General features: G+C 58.6%; 1 protein-coding gene across 3 annotated transcripts in view; it reads left to right on the top strand.

The window, feature by feature from the left end:
* Positions 1-790: 790 nt before the first annotated feature.
* The window catches only part of ARHGAP26 (Rho GTPase activating protein 26), a 120,337-nt gene continuing 104,798 nt past the window's right edge, over positions 791-16,329 (top strand). For all 3 annotated transcript variants that reach the window (XM_030504538.1, XM_030504539.1, XM_030504540.1), the window contains exon 1: positions 791-944. In XM_030504538.1, the coding sequence (XP_030360398.1) occupies positions 791-944 (154 nt within the window). The remainder of the gene's footprint in view (positions 945-16,329) is intronic.

The raw sequence follows: 16,329 nt of genomic DNA, 5'->3' as shown, positions 1-16,329 counted from the left end.
GGCCGTGCCGGGGGATTAGGGGTTTATTTTCTCAACTCGCGCTGTTAAACCCGAGGGAATAATCCCCCGCGCGGATGTTTAACGGCAGGAAACCCGCCAGCGCTGCGCTGTGCTGCACCGCGGGGAGGCCGGGTCCGGCCCGGGCGGTGCGCGCGGCTCTGCTGCAGGCCGCGGTGCCGGCTCACACGCAGCCCCGGGGCGGGGAAGGCCCCGGGAGCGGGGTGAGACGCGGAGCCCGGCGGGGCGAGGCCCCGCAGTGACCCCGCCGGTGCCGCGGGCGGGGCCGGGGCTCACCCACGACGCGGCCCCGGGCGCGGGGTGCTCGGGACGGTCTCTGCGGCAGGGCCGCAGCTGATTGGCTCAGCGGGCGGGAGGGGCGGGGCTCTCCGCGGAGGTTGGGGCGGAGCGTCGCACGCCGTGGCCGCCCATTGGCTGGAGGTACGCGCGCGGGCGGGCAGCGGCGTGCGGGCCCTGCCCGAGCGGCCGCGGCAGCTCCAGCGGCAGCTCCAGCGGCAGCTCCGGCCCCGCCGCGCCCCAGCGCTCCGCCCGCCGGCCCCGCTCCGCCCGCCCGGCCCGGCCCGGCCCGGCCCGGCCCCTCTCTGCACGGCTCCGCGCCGCTCTGCACGGCTCGCCCCAGCACGGCCGCTCCCGGGGCGCCACCGCGGCGGCAGCAGCTCCCCGGAGGGGCGGGCTCCCGAGCGTTCCGGCTTTAAAAAAAACGGGTGATTTTTCGTTTTTTTGGGTTAATTTTTAAAAGCTGGTGTTCTTGCCTGCGGCCGCCGCGGGCAGCATGGGGCTGCCGGCGCTGGAGTTCAGCGAGTGCTGCCTGGACAGCCCACAGTTCCGGGAGCGGCTCCGCTCCCACGAGGCCGAGCTGGAGAAGACCAACAAGTTCATCAAGGAGCTCATCAAGGATGGGAAGTCGCTCGTCGCCGCCCTCAAGAGTAAGTGAGGGGCCCGGGGTGGCTCTGCCGGGGCCCCGCGCACCCCCCCCGGCCCGGCCCAGCGCAGCCTGCCCGGCCCGCTGTGACCCGCCTGCTCCGTGGCCTCCGGGTCCATCGGGGACAGCCTGCTTCCATCCGCGTTCCCCGGCTCTGTGGTCTCTGGCTGGTCCGTCGGGGTAGGCCCGGTACTGGCCCATTGAGATACGCCTGGTTCTGGTCCATGGGATGTGTGTGGTCCATTGGGACGCACCCAGTCCCGGTCCTGGTCCACCAGGATGCGCCTGGCCCCCGTCCATTGGGACATTCAAGGTCCACCAGGTCCCGGTTCTAGGCTCTGAGGGGTTGTGTTCTTTGGGGGTGCTTTGGCTGGGGTGGTGGGTAGGTGCTGTGCCCCCCCTGCTTGTCGTCTGTCCCCTCTCTGTTCAGGGTGGGGGACACCCAGTTCCCCTTTCTAGGCTCTGCCCGAGCTGCCCCCGCGGGTGCTGTCCCCAGCACATATGTTGTTGTGTGGGGGAGCTGCAGGCTGGGGCCAAGCTGTGTGCCACTGGTTTGTGGTGCGGGGGACACTGCGGCTCCAGGGCCAGGGAGACCCTTGCCTATGGCTGGCAGCATCCCTGTCCCCCCTCAGTCCAGGCTGCTGTCCCCATGGTGGGGCTGGGAACACATTAGCATGGCCACCCACTTTCCAGGGTTGGGTGGACTGTGCCCTGAGGTGCTGTGGTGGGTGGGCTAGTCCCCAGGGCTCTATCCTTGCTGTTCCCACCCCAGTGGGGTCATTTGGGGTTTTTCCTTTAAGTGTCTGTGGCCCAAATCACAGGTCGCTTTCCTGGTCAGTTTCCTGTACTAAGCACTGGGGCAGCGCAAGTTGTCACTTGCTGAGATTGCCTTTCCCTGCTCTGGTTCAGTGCTCTGGGGTGGGAAAGGGGCACATCCACACAAACCCGTCCCGTGGAGCTGCTGTGGCATCACCTGTGGCGCACCAGCCTGGCCTTGGGGACATGGCACAGTTATTCTGGGAGCCGAGGGTAGCAGTGTCACCCCTGGGGTGCACAGGCAGGTGATGCCAAGCCTACAACCCAGTCCCATCCTGAGAGAGCCCAGCTGCAGCCATGGGGCTGATCCCTGCTCCCCCATCAGCTCTCACACCAAGCCCTAGGGGTGCAGTTCCCCTCTGCTGGAGTAGCAGCTGGTAACATCTGGGTTACAGGGACCCCCATTGTACCAATTCGTGGCAATTCGGGTTCATAAAACCCAACCCGACAGCTGTTGGTGCATCTGGGGTTCTGCAGGTCTGAGCTGTCTTTTGCCGGGTGTTTGCCTGAGCTGAAGGCAGCCTGTGCCTGGAGCGTTCATTTTATCACACAGCAAATCCTACAGCGCTGTTCTCTGCTGAAAATGCATTTTAGGAGCGAATTGGTGTGTCCCAGGGGTGCTCATCTCTGGGCTGAGTTGTCAGGCACATTTAGTGGGTCTCTGGGTAGGTGCTGGCTGTGCCCTTGTCCTGTCACGCTGCAGGACAGGTATTTTTGGGTGTACTGAACTGTCTGTGCTCAGGGCTGCTCATGGGCTCCTGTCCCACCGGCTGTGGCCGTGGCTATGCTGCTCAGCCCCTGGGCAGGAAGAACACTCGCCGGCCTCCGGAGATAAGGATGTTTTTATGGCTGAATTGTTTTGGAGCCTCTATTGAATGTGTTCCTGGATTAGACCTTAATTCCTGTGCAGGGCCAGGGTGTGTGGCACTGATGCCCGGGCTGTGGTCTGTAGGGACATGAATAGTGATGATTTTGCTGGAGTGTTAATCAGTGCCCAAGCGCCGGCGCTGCCTGGGCTCATGGCCACATCCAGTGTTTGTGTGGCTGCAGGTGCAGTGGGATTCTCCTCTCGGAGGTGGTCTGCAGGGTGCTTTAGGAGGAGGTTTGGGGGTGCACGGGCAGGGCGCTGCCCAGGGGGCTGCGGGTGAGTGTCCCCTCCCTGGCTGTGATGCTCGGCTGCTCTGTGCATCCTTCTCCTGCTGTAAGAGTGACTTCACCACCCGTGCAGCTGCTGCGAGCCCTGATGCCGCTGACTTCTCCCACAGGCACAGGACAGGATCTGTCCCAGCACTTCCCACATGCGTTACTCTCGGTGTGCAATGGGTCTGAGCTCTGGCCATGTTCCGTGGGCCATTACAGACCCTCCAGACACCCGTTAGCATGGATGAAGATGCTCCGGGGTGAAGAGCTGCTGTGGGTGTTGTTCCTGGGTCGGCACCACTGTGACCCAGTGCAGTGGTACCCAGTGGCCATTCCCAGCAATAACAGGTTCTCCCTTCTCTTACCCACCTTTTATTTTGTCTCAAAGGGTACACCTCCCCCTGGCTGGACAGGGTGGCCCTACCTCACTGCTGGCATTGCCTCCACACACGCTCCTTGGCCACCTTGCAGGGTTCATGGATGTGGGACCGAGCAGGTCGATGGAACAGCAAACCCCTGGTAGCGGCATGCAGCCCCGGTGCGAGGGCTTCGGAGGTGTCTTGGCTCTTGGCACAGCAACCCAGCCTGCAGCTGAAGTTACATGGAGCCTTGGCAATATCCTCTCTCATTTTCCTTCCTCTTGCGTTCTCTGCTGAATGTTTCACATCCTCTTTGTTGTAAGACAGGCGCGAGGGGAACGTAACTCTTTGTGTATCGTCGAGGAGTGAGACGGAGGGGTGGTCGGATGGGGCTGTGGTGTGGGTATGTGGCAGGGAGGAAGGTGAGGAGGGAGGAAGACCCTTGCACAGCTCTGGGCAGAAGCATTCTCCTGTTCCCTGGTGCCCTGCTGAGCTCCTTGCAGCCGCTGTGCTGCTGAAATTCACATTGAGCAGGTTGAAAAGAATCCTCATTTGCTGAAGGGCTGGTTTTGATGAACATCTTCTGATGCCGAGGGCATCTCTGGAGTGTGTGTATGTATATATATAGATACTGTTGAGTTTTCCCCCCCAGTGAGTATCTGTGCCTATTTCTATTGTCTCCCTTTGCTGCTTGGCTGGTATTAGGAGTGACCTGGTTTTCAGCAAAACGTGTCCCTCTTCCTCCCTCATACATAAATTATTCAGAAACTTTTGCAAATGCAGCGACCTGAAGTGAGACATAAATAATGAACTTGAAGCCTGGATGCTGTGAAACTTGTTCTGCAGTGAAGGAGCTGTGGTGACCATCAGTACCGGGGCTGTTGAAGCATTTTGTCCCTTTGCATGTTCCCTGTGCTGGTGAACGGGGCAGGTGGGGAGCTGTGTCCCTGTGTGATGGCTGCCCGCGGTGCCAGCATCACCTCCAGCCCCTCTGCTTTGATGGAGCGGGATACGGCATCATGGAATGGTTTGGATTGGGAAAGACCTTAAAGCTCATCCAGCTCCAACCCCCTGCCACGGGCAGGGACACCTTCCACTAGAGCAGGTTGCTCCAAGCCCCTGTGTCCAACCTGGCCTTGAACACTGCCAGGGATGGGGCAGCCGCAGCTTCTCTGGGCACCCTGTGCCAGCGTATCGAGCCCAGTCACTGAGATGATGCAGGGATGCTTTGCAGCTCACTTTGGAAGACGAGCAGCGCACGTAAGGATGGAGGATGTGGGGGTGCGTGCGGCTGGCAGCCATCGCCTCCCCCGTGCCGCTGCGGGGGGCTGAGCAGGGACACCTTCTTCATCTTCCTCCTCCTCCTTCCCACAGGCCCTGACAGGCGCCGTGTTCCGGTGCTGGTGTCCCTGTGGCTGCCGTCTCCTTGGGCGCTGGGGCTGCAGCGCGGGGCCCTGCCACGTTTCTGCTCTTAGTTTGCTTTGCTTCTTCCTCCAACTCCCAAGCTTTAATTTGAAGCCACCGAACCCGTCCCCGCCCCGGCGCAAGCTGCAATTTATGTGGCGGGGCCGGACCGGGGCTCAGCAAACCCCCTCCTGTGAGGGTGCCCGTGCCCGGTATTCCCGCGGGAAGGGCAGATGTGCCTGTCTCCCGAAGGGCGCAGTTGGGCCCATTTGGGGTTTTGGATTGTTTTTCCTTCGGGTGTTTTTTGGCTGGGTCACCGCAGGGCTGTGGCTGGCAGCGAGATGGGGCAGGGCTGAAGGGGAGTGCAGGGAAGGGGTGATGCCGGGGTGGACCTGGGTCCTTTGGCAGTGGGGAGCTCGTCCAGCATCCTGAGGCACGTGCTGCAATCCGCAGGTCTTGTGCCCATTTTGTCCTCCACCAGCGTGTCCATTCCAGCGGGGTGGCACCAGGAGGGACTTTTCTGTGGCTGTGGGGTTTTCCTGGGACACATCCTGCTTAAAAAGCAAAGTGGCGTGGTTGTACAGCTCCTGGTGGTGCCATCAGTGTGCTGGGCTCTGCCCATGGACCACATGCTCTGGGATGTGCTTGCACACAGATTCTGTTCCGTATCTCAGTGGCCTCTTGCTGAAACCAAGCCTTGATGCAGCGGCTGTGCCCGTGGCTGTGTCGTGCCTGCGTCTGGCTCCGGCTCCGCAGCTCTCCTGGAAGCAAAAGTGAAACCTCTGTCCGGTGCTTAACCTGAGCAGTTAATTCCCTTTTGATACAAACAAGGCTCAGGTTAGTGATAAGGAAGCGTTTGGCCAATGCCTTCGCTTGCCCTCTGCCCCAGCCGCCATCGCCACCGCTGCCTTTCCCTGCCTGCTCTGTACACCCCCCGTTTGGCACGCTCAGTCCCCTGGGAGCGGCACCCAGCCGGGCTGCGCTGATGGATAACACGATGGAATGTCCTTGGTTGCCTTGCCAGGGTGGAAGCCTCGGCTGTGTTGGAGGAAGAGCCGTGTCTCGGGCTGCTTCCTCACCTGGAGCTGTCTGGGGAGGAGGAACATGAAGCTGCTCTTGGATAATTTCCATCCTTTTGCCCTTCTGGTCCCTGGAGAAAGGCAGTAACAGCCCAAACCTTCCCCTTGCGTGTGCTCAGAGGAGAGGAGGGGTTGAGATACGGAGGTTTAGGTCTGCCCTTTCCAGGAATGGCTCTTATTTGTGCAGGTGTAAACGTTAACAGAGGTGCTCCTGGCCAGGGGGCAGCTGTACGGCAGGTTTGGGCTCGGAGGAGGAATGATGTGCTTTCTGGAGGGTGCACTATACAAATAAATCACCCTCTGGGTTGCTGTGGCCGCTTGTGTTCGGTTGTGCCATAAGAAATGGTGTTTGGTGCTGCCGTGGAGCGCTCGGTGCTGGATGGCACAGCCAGGCTGCCCCTGTGGCCACCGTGGGCTCCGCCGTGGCCAGCCGAGCAAACCACAGGGCTAATCTTGGGGTAAAGCATGTGGGTTTGAGGTTTGGTTGTTTCTGATTTTCCCAGCTTTGTTCACCCAGCAAAGGTGTAACATGGCTCTGCCATGTCAGGGTGTGTTTCTCCCCGCTCTGCTTTTTTGGAGGGTCATAGGAAATGTTTGGTGTTGTGTGCGGAATACTTTGTGCTATGGAAGAGGTACCTAGGTACAGCTCACCCAGTCCTGTGCCAGCAGGACCGAAGGCAGAGGACTTCTTCCTCCTTTGCATGACCTGTGTGACTTGTGCAGTCACATAGTTAGTAGCTTGTCTGGTATTTTATTCAAACGAGGGTAGTACAAATGATAATGCTCTGCTTTATTTTCAGCACAAGCTGAAAGCTCCTCCTCTTCCTCTCCAGTGGAAATTAGCAACAGGAATGTATTCCTGCCTGGGAGATGCTCTTTGGTTTTGATGGTGAGTCTCAACCATGAGCTTACCCTGCACGGCTCAGCCTGGCTGGGAGAAGGAAAACTCGCCCTGCTGGGGTGTTGCAGTGGTTGACCCATGCGTGCTGCCGGTGGTCACGATCCACATGGGAGGTTCCTCATGACATCCCCTGGGATCGTTCACCCATCTCCCTGGGGTCTCCTGGGTCCCTCCACACACAGCCATGACCCCTTGGTGCTGGCGTGTTTGGGGGCTGATGGGGAGAGCTGAGCGGGCTGGGCTCCTCGAGTCCTGTACCAGCCACTGCACTGGAGCTGTGAGCTGCTCTCTGCGGCTGGATGCGGCTCTCGGCAGCGCTGGAGAGGGAAGCTGGTGAGCAGAAGGGTTTGGGCGTGCAGGAGAGCCTGTGTTCCTGATTGCATCTTTTAAATTATGCTGGCAGAAGGCTCATTAACAGGGCTTGGAGAGCTTTTTAATTGGGAGTGTGCCACAGAGCACCTCTGGGCACATGTCCCAACACACTGGTGTGTGATGGTGTCTGGAGATGCTGGCTCTGTGTGCGCTGCTGCCTGGCTGTGGCGCTGGCACTGTCAGGGTACCAATGTTGTGTTAAAGTCAACCCATTTGAGTTGGCAGAGGATGGACCAGGGTGGTCCAAGTGGTGCACGCAGTGTGCTTGGTATTACCTGTGTGCCCGGCACATGGGCTGGGAATGAGGGCTGTTTTGATTCCCTCCTGCCCTTTCTTTTTCCCTATCTTTGGGGGTGGCAACTCACGATGACATGGAAAATGCGTGCGAGGAAGCACGGTTCCCATGGTTGCTGCAGGGAGGGCGGGAGGCAGCGGTGCCGGCGCTCTGCCGTGTGTCCCCGTGCTTTCTGCAGGTTGGTGCTTCCCTGGTGATCCCAGCCCGGCAGCCGGGATGGGAGGAGTTGTGCTGCTGGAGGGGACTGCTGACCCCTCTGCTTTCACCCCCTGCCCACAGGCACCCTGAAATCCTCGTGTGCTGCTCCCTAAAGCCCAGGGAGTGATGCCACAGCCAGAGCAGTGCCCGTGCACAGCACAGGGCAGGGGTCCTCAGGGGGTTTGCATTCCTCTACCCAAGCAAAGGGGCTTCAGAAACCTCCTCCCTGTCAATGGCAGTGCGGCCAAGCAAACTCTGCCTGTGCTGGTTCTGTTTTGGGGTGTTTTGGGCAGCCAGGACAGCTGGAGGGTGGGCTTTGCTGGGTACCCATCGCTGTGCTTGGGGTTTCTTGTATCTATCCGTTGGTTTTAAGCAGACCCGAAGGACTCGGGTTCGGATGCAGTGTGATGAGTAGCTGTAGCGTGACGGCGGTGGGTGGGGAGGGGGGGCAAGGCGAGGGGAAGCTCATACCCAAACCTGCACAGCTTGTTCACTCCTTGGTGTGAATCATCCCTCCCTCCTCCCCCGGGCACGAGCGGCTGTCACTGCGGCCGGCAGAGCCGGGATGCTTTCCCTGTTTTCCTGGCACATTTCCTGCGCTGAAGCGCTCCCACCTGCTCCTCTTCATCGCTCTGTGCAAGCGCCTGGTGGCCCTGGGCCTGTGGCTGCACGCTGCTGATGAGGTGTGCTCATTAGGGCATCGCCCGGCTCTTAATAGCAAGGATGGTCTCAGGGCTTGGAGGAACCGGGAATTGTGCTTCCCAGCCTCTTCTCCTGCCTGTTGATGGGGGTCTGGGGGTCACGGCGTGTCTGGGATGCTGGATGCAGGGGAGGATGGTGGCCACGGGATGCTCTGCGGAGCGGGGACCGCAGTGCAGAGGGGGAAGGGGCTGTCTCTGCGGTGATGCCAAGCCAGTTCCTAGCTGGAGTCTGTGGGAAGTGCACCAGCCTCCGGACCATCTGGCTGCGGCACGTGGAGCGGCGGCACAGCCGTGCTGCGCGGGGGCCGGGGCTGCCTGCGCCAGGGACGGGCTGGCTGCGGCCGCATCGCCCTGCCCGTGGTGCTGCCCATGGCATCCGGCACCCAGCACCGCGGCGCAGAGCCTGCGCAGGCAGCGTGGGCACACTCTGCCCCACGGCAGCCCAACTGGGTGACTCTTCCTTTTGTATTCCCAAACCTGTGGCTGCCCCATCCCTGGCAGTGTTCAAGGCCAGGTTGGACACAGGGGCTTGGAGCAACCTGCTCTAGTGGAAGGTGTCCCTGCCCGTGGCAGGGGGTTGGGGACTGGGTGAGCTTTAAGGTCCCTTCCAACCCAAACCAGGCTGGGATTCTGTGATTCTATCACGTGTGGTGATGTGCTTGAGGATGTTATTGCAACCTGTGTTCAGTTGCTGTTATCCCGGTGCACTCGATGTGCTGCCTGTGGTGTGCCTGTGCACACAGCCACGTGCTCTTTGCTGTTAGCAGTTTCTAATCCTGCACCAGTATCGCAATGAGGGAAGGGTAAAGTGTTCTCTGCTCGGGCCGAGTGACCTGTAAAATAAGCTGGCGTGTGCCTTTTTAACAATGCTGCCGGGAGAGCGTTCCTTTGCTGGGTTTGTTTCTCTTTCCAGCTGAAGCAGCGTCTGTCCCGAGCCATGCCCTTGCTGAGGCTGTTGCTTAGCAATGTTCTACAGCCCAAAACCCGCGGTGGGGCGGCTCTCCCCTGCCTTCCCCAGCATGGCTGGGGCAGCAGCAGTCCCCACAGGGCTTGGGGATGGCTCTGTCCTCACTCCATCCATGAAGGCTGGGCGCAAGCCCGGGTTAAAGGCAGTGATGGTGTTAAGTTAAAGGCAGTGATGTGCCCTGGGTGCCTCCCCGGGCTCTGCTGCAGGTTTGAGTGTATTTATGTATTTTCCCTGCTGAAGCAGGAAAAATTGACTCACTCACTTGCCAGTGATGTTCCTGCGAGCGCGGTGGGATTCTTCCTGTTCTTACAGCTGAGGTGGAGGAGCACCGGAGACAAAAGGATTTCCGCAGCCTCCTTGGGAGGAGGAGGAAGCAGGCTGCTCCAAAACTGCTTTCTGAGGTCTGGGAGCTGACCCCACTTTCCTGCCCTGGCTGTGGGCACACCAGGCCCTGGCGAGAGCCAACGTGGGGCTGCACCCCCCTGGGACGCGGCTACTGCCCAAGGTGGGGACAGATGAGGCTTTGCCCCATGCCACAAGCAGCAATGTGCTGCAGGGATGTGCCTGTGGGGGACTTGTCCTGCCTGTGGGAATGGGAGCAGGTCCCCTTCCCACCTGGGGTATAGGGTCCATAGACCCAGCATCCCCATGAGATCCCTGGAGAATTCAAGCCAGCTCCCTTCTGGCCCACCTATTAACTAATTAGATTTAATAAGGAGCTAATCCAATGCATGGCTGGTGCCTGAGGCAATCTGTGCGGTGTCTGGCCAGGGGTTCTGCCAACACCCTCCCTCCCCATGCCAGGACGCCCCTCTCGGTGACCCCCTCCCGGCCTTCTGCTCTGCTAATGATCATTGCCTCGGTCAGGAGCAAATTTCTTCTGGATTAGCATCCCCTAAATCGATTAGCTGTCTCAGGCAGGGCATTTAATTCTAATGAAATGTGATTCCAGGCTCCAGTCGATGAAATATTGTGGCCATGAGGGTAAAGTAACTGGCTGCCTTTCCGTGGGTCGTTCCAGGGGGTGGAGAGGAGAGAAACCAAAAAGGCTCGGAGGAGAAATGGCAATTATCAAGGCAGTGAGTTATACCATCACAGACTCACCTGTGCTCCCCAGCGAGGGAGCTGGGGGATAATGAGGAGCTGTGAGTAAAGCGTGGCATTTACATCCTGCTTCAGAGTTTACTCACAGGCGTGGGGCTGGCTGCGTTTGCACAACCTGCCTGGAGCAGCAGCAAGGGGGGCAACTTGCCAGGGGTATGGTGGGGTAAACACAGTGTTCGGAATCCTTGTTGCCTGGAAGAAATTGGGAATATCCTTCATCGTTCCAGGCTTGGAGCTACAGGGCAGTCGGTCTCCGGAGGTTGCCATCCCTCTCCATGCGACAGTGCCGTTCCCAAATGCCTTGCCTGGTTGTGACGGGGGATTTTCACTGCTGCTTCCTCACATTTTTTGCTTGGCTGTTGGCTGCCGTTGGGAATGCCGGCCGGGGCGGTAGTTTTCCATTTCATTACTGTGTCCCTGAAGTTTTCCAGGCACTTAAGCCGTCACCTTGTGTTTGCTCTTTCGGCGCATCCCACCTCTGTGTTTAAGTGGGGGATATTTACACTTGATTTTATCCGGAGCCGTTGTCTGCTCCCACCTCAGCTCCCGGCTCCTGCTGCTGCTGCAGGTTGGGATGGACTGGGGGGGGTTCTGCCATAAAACAACACCAGGATGTGAACAAAAATAAACACGGGGAAAAGTGCCAGACATGGCAGTTGGTGAGGAAGTGGAGAAATCTCGTGTTTGCTGCTAGGTACATGAAGTGCTCTGTGTGTTCAGGGCCAGCACAGGATGGGGGTGGCACCCCAAGGCGTGGATGGGCTGTGTTGGTCGCGCCCCATGAGGAACGTAGGCAGCGATGCTCAGGGGCTGTCGGAGGGCTGGGTTGTTGCCATGTTCATGCACATCACCAGGAAGCCCCCCAAGGGCTCTGTGTGGTGCTGGGGGGTTGGAGGGTGGCTGTGCCCATCTGGTGTGCTGGTTCCACACAGGGTGATGGTCAGCCTGAAAGCTGCCCAGTGGCGTGTGGGTACCCGGCTTCGGGCCCCTTATCTTCAAATACCATCCCAGGGGCTTCACAGCGGTTCCCAGGCGCTGCAGGGAGGGCTTTGCTCGCAGGCAGCTCCCTGGGCTCCTCCGAGCCCCCGTGCTCCTTGCTGGGAGGGAGGACGCGCTTTAGGAAGTGCCTTCCCGCAGCTGCAGACATCTGTGTGCTCAGTGTCTCCAGAAGTGGGAAGCCTTTCCGGGCATCGTTTGCATCACTCATGGGGTTTGTGTTCTTCCTTCTCCTGACCTCAGGTAGAGACGTCTCACAGCACTCCACCGGCCTGGCACATGCGGCTGCACCGCAGCAGCTCCTGGGTTTCTCACGTCTGTTTGTCCCCACGAGCATCCCCTCTGTCTGCTCTCCTGCTGTGTCTGTGAACACAGAGCTGCGGCAGCTCGTTACACATCTCCTTCCTCTCCACAAATAACCCGGTGAATGCAGAACCAGGCAGGGCTGAGCGGTGCTGGCCACTACACAGTGTGCTTTGCTTTGTGGTGGCTACTACTGAGAAATCCTGCGTGGGGAAGTAGAGAAAATAGCCCAGGGTTTCCGTGCAGGGCAGGACAGACAGGAGCCTCCCCGCATCTTCCTTTCCCGAGGGATGGAGAGGTTGTCGAGCCCATCGCTGTTCGAGGGTTCAGTGCCTGGCACTGAAGTGAGAGTCCCTTTGGGTGCGACCCTGGGCAGCGGTGAGGATCGTTTCATTAATGAAGCTGCTTTATTAACCCAGCCCTGCTGCCTTGGCCAGTTACTCTCCCACCAGTGGTGTGGGGAGGGGGGGAACAGGCAGAGCCCTTTGCATGCACTGTGTGTCTGAAGCATCTCAGCCACGGGGAGACAAAGATCTGAGGAGCGCGAAGAAAAGCTGAACAGGAAGGATGGAGCACGGCGGTGAGATGGTGTCAGCGGCAAGGCAGGCTCTGAGTGTCCAGGAACTGAGAAAGTCAGGGCTGGACCCGCGTCAGAGGAGCAGGGGAAGGAGGGTGAGGGCTCTGATTAACCAGCAGCTTCCTCCAACCAAGAGGCGGCTGATAGAAATAGCAGAGTGGCCGGAGCAGCGTGAGTGAAAGGAAGCAGCTTCTCGCCTCCAGGAGCCCTGAGCCTGCTGCAGGATGTCCCACAAGCCCCAGCAATGCTCATGGTGTTGCCGGCAGGCTCATGTTGTTATGGACAGGTTCATGGTGTTGCTGGCGGGCTCATGGTGTTGCCAGCAGTCTGACCGCAGGCTGTTTTGAGCAGGGTACAAAACACTTGTTGCAGGTTTGGACCATTTCTAGCAGGGGTGACAGCAGGAGCAGGCAGAGCCTGTGATGGATGCCTCATACATCCATGCCCAGCCGTTTCTGAGGGCCCCACGCAGCTCTTACCTCCCTGAAGCTCTTTATACTGATATAAAGTTTTCTGTGAAGTGGCATCTCGCTGTTGGGGCTGTGGTGAGCTGTGCCCAGGGCTGCAGCCGGGAGCAGGGGCTGAGGTCAGGCTCCTTCCCTCTCTGTGAGCGTGCTGGAGAAGGGGCTTCCTTTCAGTGTGAGCAACAACGCAGCCCTACACGCTAGGTAGGGGCTTCCCTCTTGTCCCCCTTCTTCCTGGGCACAACCTGCCCGGTGACACACGGGCAAAGTCAACCGCTGCCAGCAAACCCTCCTTTCCCCTTCATCCCCAACCTTGGCTGCTGTGGGCGAGGGTCACCCTGTGCCCTCGGGATGTGAAACTTCTCTATCTTCCTGGAAATGAAGCCATCTCTCCAGGAGACCCAGTGGTCCTTCTGGGTTGGATCCCTTGGATCTCAGTGCCTTTCATCAGGAATCTCAGGAAGCTTTGCAGAAACGTCCTAGCCTGGCAAAGCTCCCAAGATGACTCCAAATGTTATTGGTTTGGGGGTGGCAGGATGACGTGGCCGGGTGCTGGGCTGGTGGGCAGCAGGGGATAATTTTAGCTGCACAACCAGGCGGCCCTTCCAAGGGCTCACTTTGTTTTTCACGAAGCACAGATCTTTTATCTCTTAAAATACCATGGAAATAATTCATGTTTTCAGCGTGTTGCTCAGATCTGATCTGCTGTTTGAGCCCGGTCAATGGTCCCATTCATCTTACAATGAGTTCTCTGTCCCTCTGGCAAACATTTTGCCACACGAAGCCACGTTGAGTGTGTGAAGCGAGGCATACGGTGATGCGTTGGCTGGGCAGCGGTGCAGCGTGCTCCTGTGGTGGTAGTAAAAGGCTGAGCAGAAGCTGTGGCACCTCCTGGATCTTCAATCCTGGGGTCATCTTGGACAGGTCATTCATTTTTTGTTGCGCTGTGGCACATCTGAGCAGTTCTGGTTTATTTTTCCCTTGAAACATGGCTTGTGTTTGTAAACTTTCCCTGGTAAAAATGAAGTTCTGGGATTTGGGGTGGTGGGATTTGGCCTCCCAGTGTGTGCTGCTGAGAGAAGGCTTTGTGCTGTGTTTTGGCCAGAGGCTGTGCATGTGGTAAAGGCATCGAAATGGGGTGTAGGGGTGGGCAGCCATGGCAGCGATTCCCTCCCTGCCTCAGGGGGTCCCATGTGGGGATTGTGCCCATTGGGTCCTTGGGTTTGGCATCTTCAAACCTTGGCATGTGCTGAGCCAGGGCAGCCTTTCCATGGGCTTCAGTGCACGAACATGAGGGCAGAAGCTGCCACCGGAGGTGGGGTAAGTCTCCGCTCATCTAGTTTTATGTGTTTACTCGAGTGATGAATCAGAGGGGACCTGCCAGCAGCTGCAGTCCCGTCCTAAACCACTGATGAACTCCAACTGCCCAGCGGAGGAGTTATTTAATAACCAGATCATTGCTAATGATGTAAGAAAGCGGCCTGGGGAGGGAGCCGTGCCCAGAGCACCGCGGCAGCGAGCGGGGCTATTGCTGAGCTCCGCTGGGAAGCGCAGAGGCAGGATTCAAACCTTTTGGAACCAGTGAAGCATTTACTGACGCTGCCCCGCCGCTTCGTGCTGACCCCAGCAGCGCATGGGCTGGGTCCCTGTCAGGACCCACAGCTCGATGCTGGCGGCTGCAATGCTGATTTCCAGGCGTGAGTTGCTTGTTGCTGGATCCCTGCATGAGCTGTGGGGCCATGGTGTGGTCAGAGCATCCCGACCTCAGCGGTGTGGTGCAGTGCTTGCGTGCATCCATGGCCTGGATCCAATGCTTACCTTTCCCAACCCTCCATCCTTTGGCATCCCCAAGCACCAGAACATGTTGCATGACCCCACGGTGGCTTTGCCGTGCTGTTGTGCCCAAAGCCCCATCTCGCTGGGTGGTTGCTGGCGGCGGGTGCTGCCTGTGGGGACAGACACCATATTGCTGCTTTCTAAGCACCCTTGGCAGGCCATAATCCGGCTGTTTTGGTGCTGATTAGAGTGGCTGTTCCCTGGATTACCCGTCCCAGCTGGCTCCTGCCTGCCACAGGGTGCTCGGTGCGGCTGCTGCAGCGGTGTGGGGCTGTGGAAGTGATGCTGGGGTGACTGAGTGGGATGTGCCGTGTTCTGCTTTGTCTGCAACCACTGGTGACCCCCCAGATCTGCCTTCTCTGGGCTCCCGCAGCCGGGCTGTCCAAAGGGGATGACAAAGCTCAGAGAAGCTGTGGCTGCCCCATCCCTGGCAGTGTTCAAGGCCAGGTTGGACACAGGGGCTTGGAGCAACCTGCTCTAGTGGAAGGTGTCCCTGCCCGTGGCAGAGGGTTGGAACTGGAGGAGCTTTAAGGTCGTTTCCAGCACAAACCAGGCTGGGATTCTATGAGAGCTGGAGGCAGATGGCCCATGCAGTAGGGGCAGGTTTGTTTTGAGAAGCTTTAAGGAACTTGTCAAACCCACAAGGGGGGAGCTGGTGTCTTCCGTCCTCGTGGGTGCCGGTGGGAGCGTGGTCACCTCCCCAGCGAGGGGCTGCTGGTGCTGCGGGCTGGGGACAGGCAGTGCCACCATGGGCAGCCCGGCCGAGGGGCCCGCGGCTCCTGCCCTGCTGGGGACAGGACCCGGGACCCTCCATCCCTCTCTCGAGCCTGCTGTTCCCTGCGTTCCCTGCCGCGGGGGAAGGAAGGGGCAGGAGTCTCGGTTCCTGTTGTCCCATTGAGCATTAAATATAGGCTATTAAGCAATTTTCTTTGCAGGAAGTGTAGAAATACCGCTCTGTGTGAGCACAACCTCTGTCACACACCAAGTGCTGGAACTTGCCTTGCAGCATGCAGCCGGCCTCATCAGCATCCTCTGCTTTCCCCCTTTGCAGCAGCATTAACCCTTCACTCCCAGACTCATCAGAAGGTTTGTCTTTAACATGAACTGTCTGCAGCATCCTGCCAGAGCTATTTTTGCTTTTTTTAGCTTAAATAGCGAAGTGGCTGCAGAGTCAGCTCTGGGGACAGCCCCTGCTCTGGGAGCCACCAGTTCAGCCTTTTCCCTAGCCAACCTGGTCTTTGGAACACTCACTGACTGGCAGCAGGACCAGGCAGGAGGGGACATCAAAACGAGGTCTCATTTTGGTGTGTTGTGGTTCTGCTCTGTGTCCTGTGCTCACATTTTCCAGCTGTCCATCCCAGCCAGGAAAAGCACGCATCTGGAGGAGTTGCAATATCTTCTCGGCTCCTTATGGATTCTGATTTAAGGGGAAAGCTCCTGCTGTATGTCTGCCCAGGCTCTCAGGTTCCCATACACTTTACCTCTGTGGTCCCTTTGGGAAAGCCTGGAAGTGTTTTCAGCACCGCACACAAAGAGTAGGGGTGATAGTGGTGGTGCTGAGGGGAGATGTCCCGGTGGGGAATAAAGGTGAGGAAAGAACTGGAAGCTGGGGACCAGGAGAGAGCAGCTTGAGGCAGGGCTGTGGTGTGAGCGGTTCCCTCGGCATGGCCGAAGCTCCACATGCCAAGTCACCCAAACAGGGATGGGATAGATCCCATTGTGCACAGGGTGCTGTATGTGTGGAGGAGGGATGTGAAACCACAACATCTTTCTTCTATAAATGGCCTTTTTTGGTAGTTCCAGATTTCTTTGGAAGGGGCTTTTTAGGTAAAAACCCAACAACTTCAGTCTCATTGCAGGAACAGCAACTGCTTCCC

Source organism: Strigops habroptila, chromosome 12 (assembly GCF_004027225.2).
Source record: "Strigops habroptila isolate Jane chromosome 12, bStrHab1.2.pri, whole genome shotgun sequence".
Taxonomy (NCBI): Eukaryota; Metazoa; Chordata; class Aves; order Psittaciformes; family Psittacidae; genus Strigops; species Strigops habroptila.
Note: the sequence above shows the minus strand (reverse complement) of the source record. Positions and strands in the feature narration are given on the sequence as shown.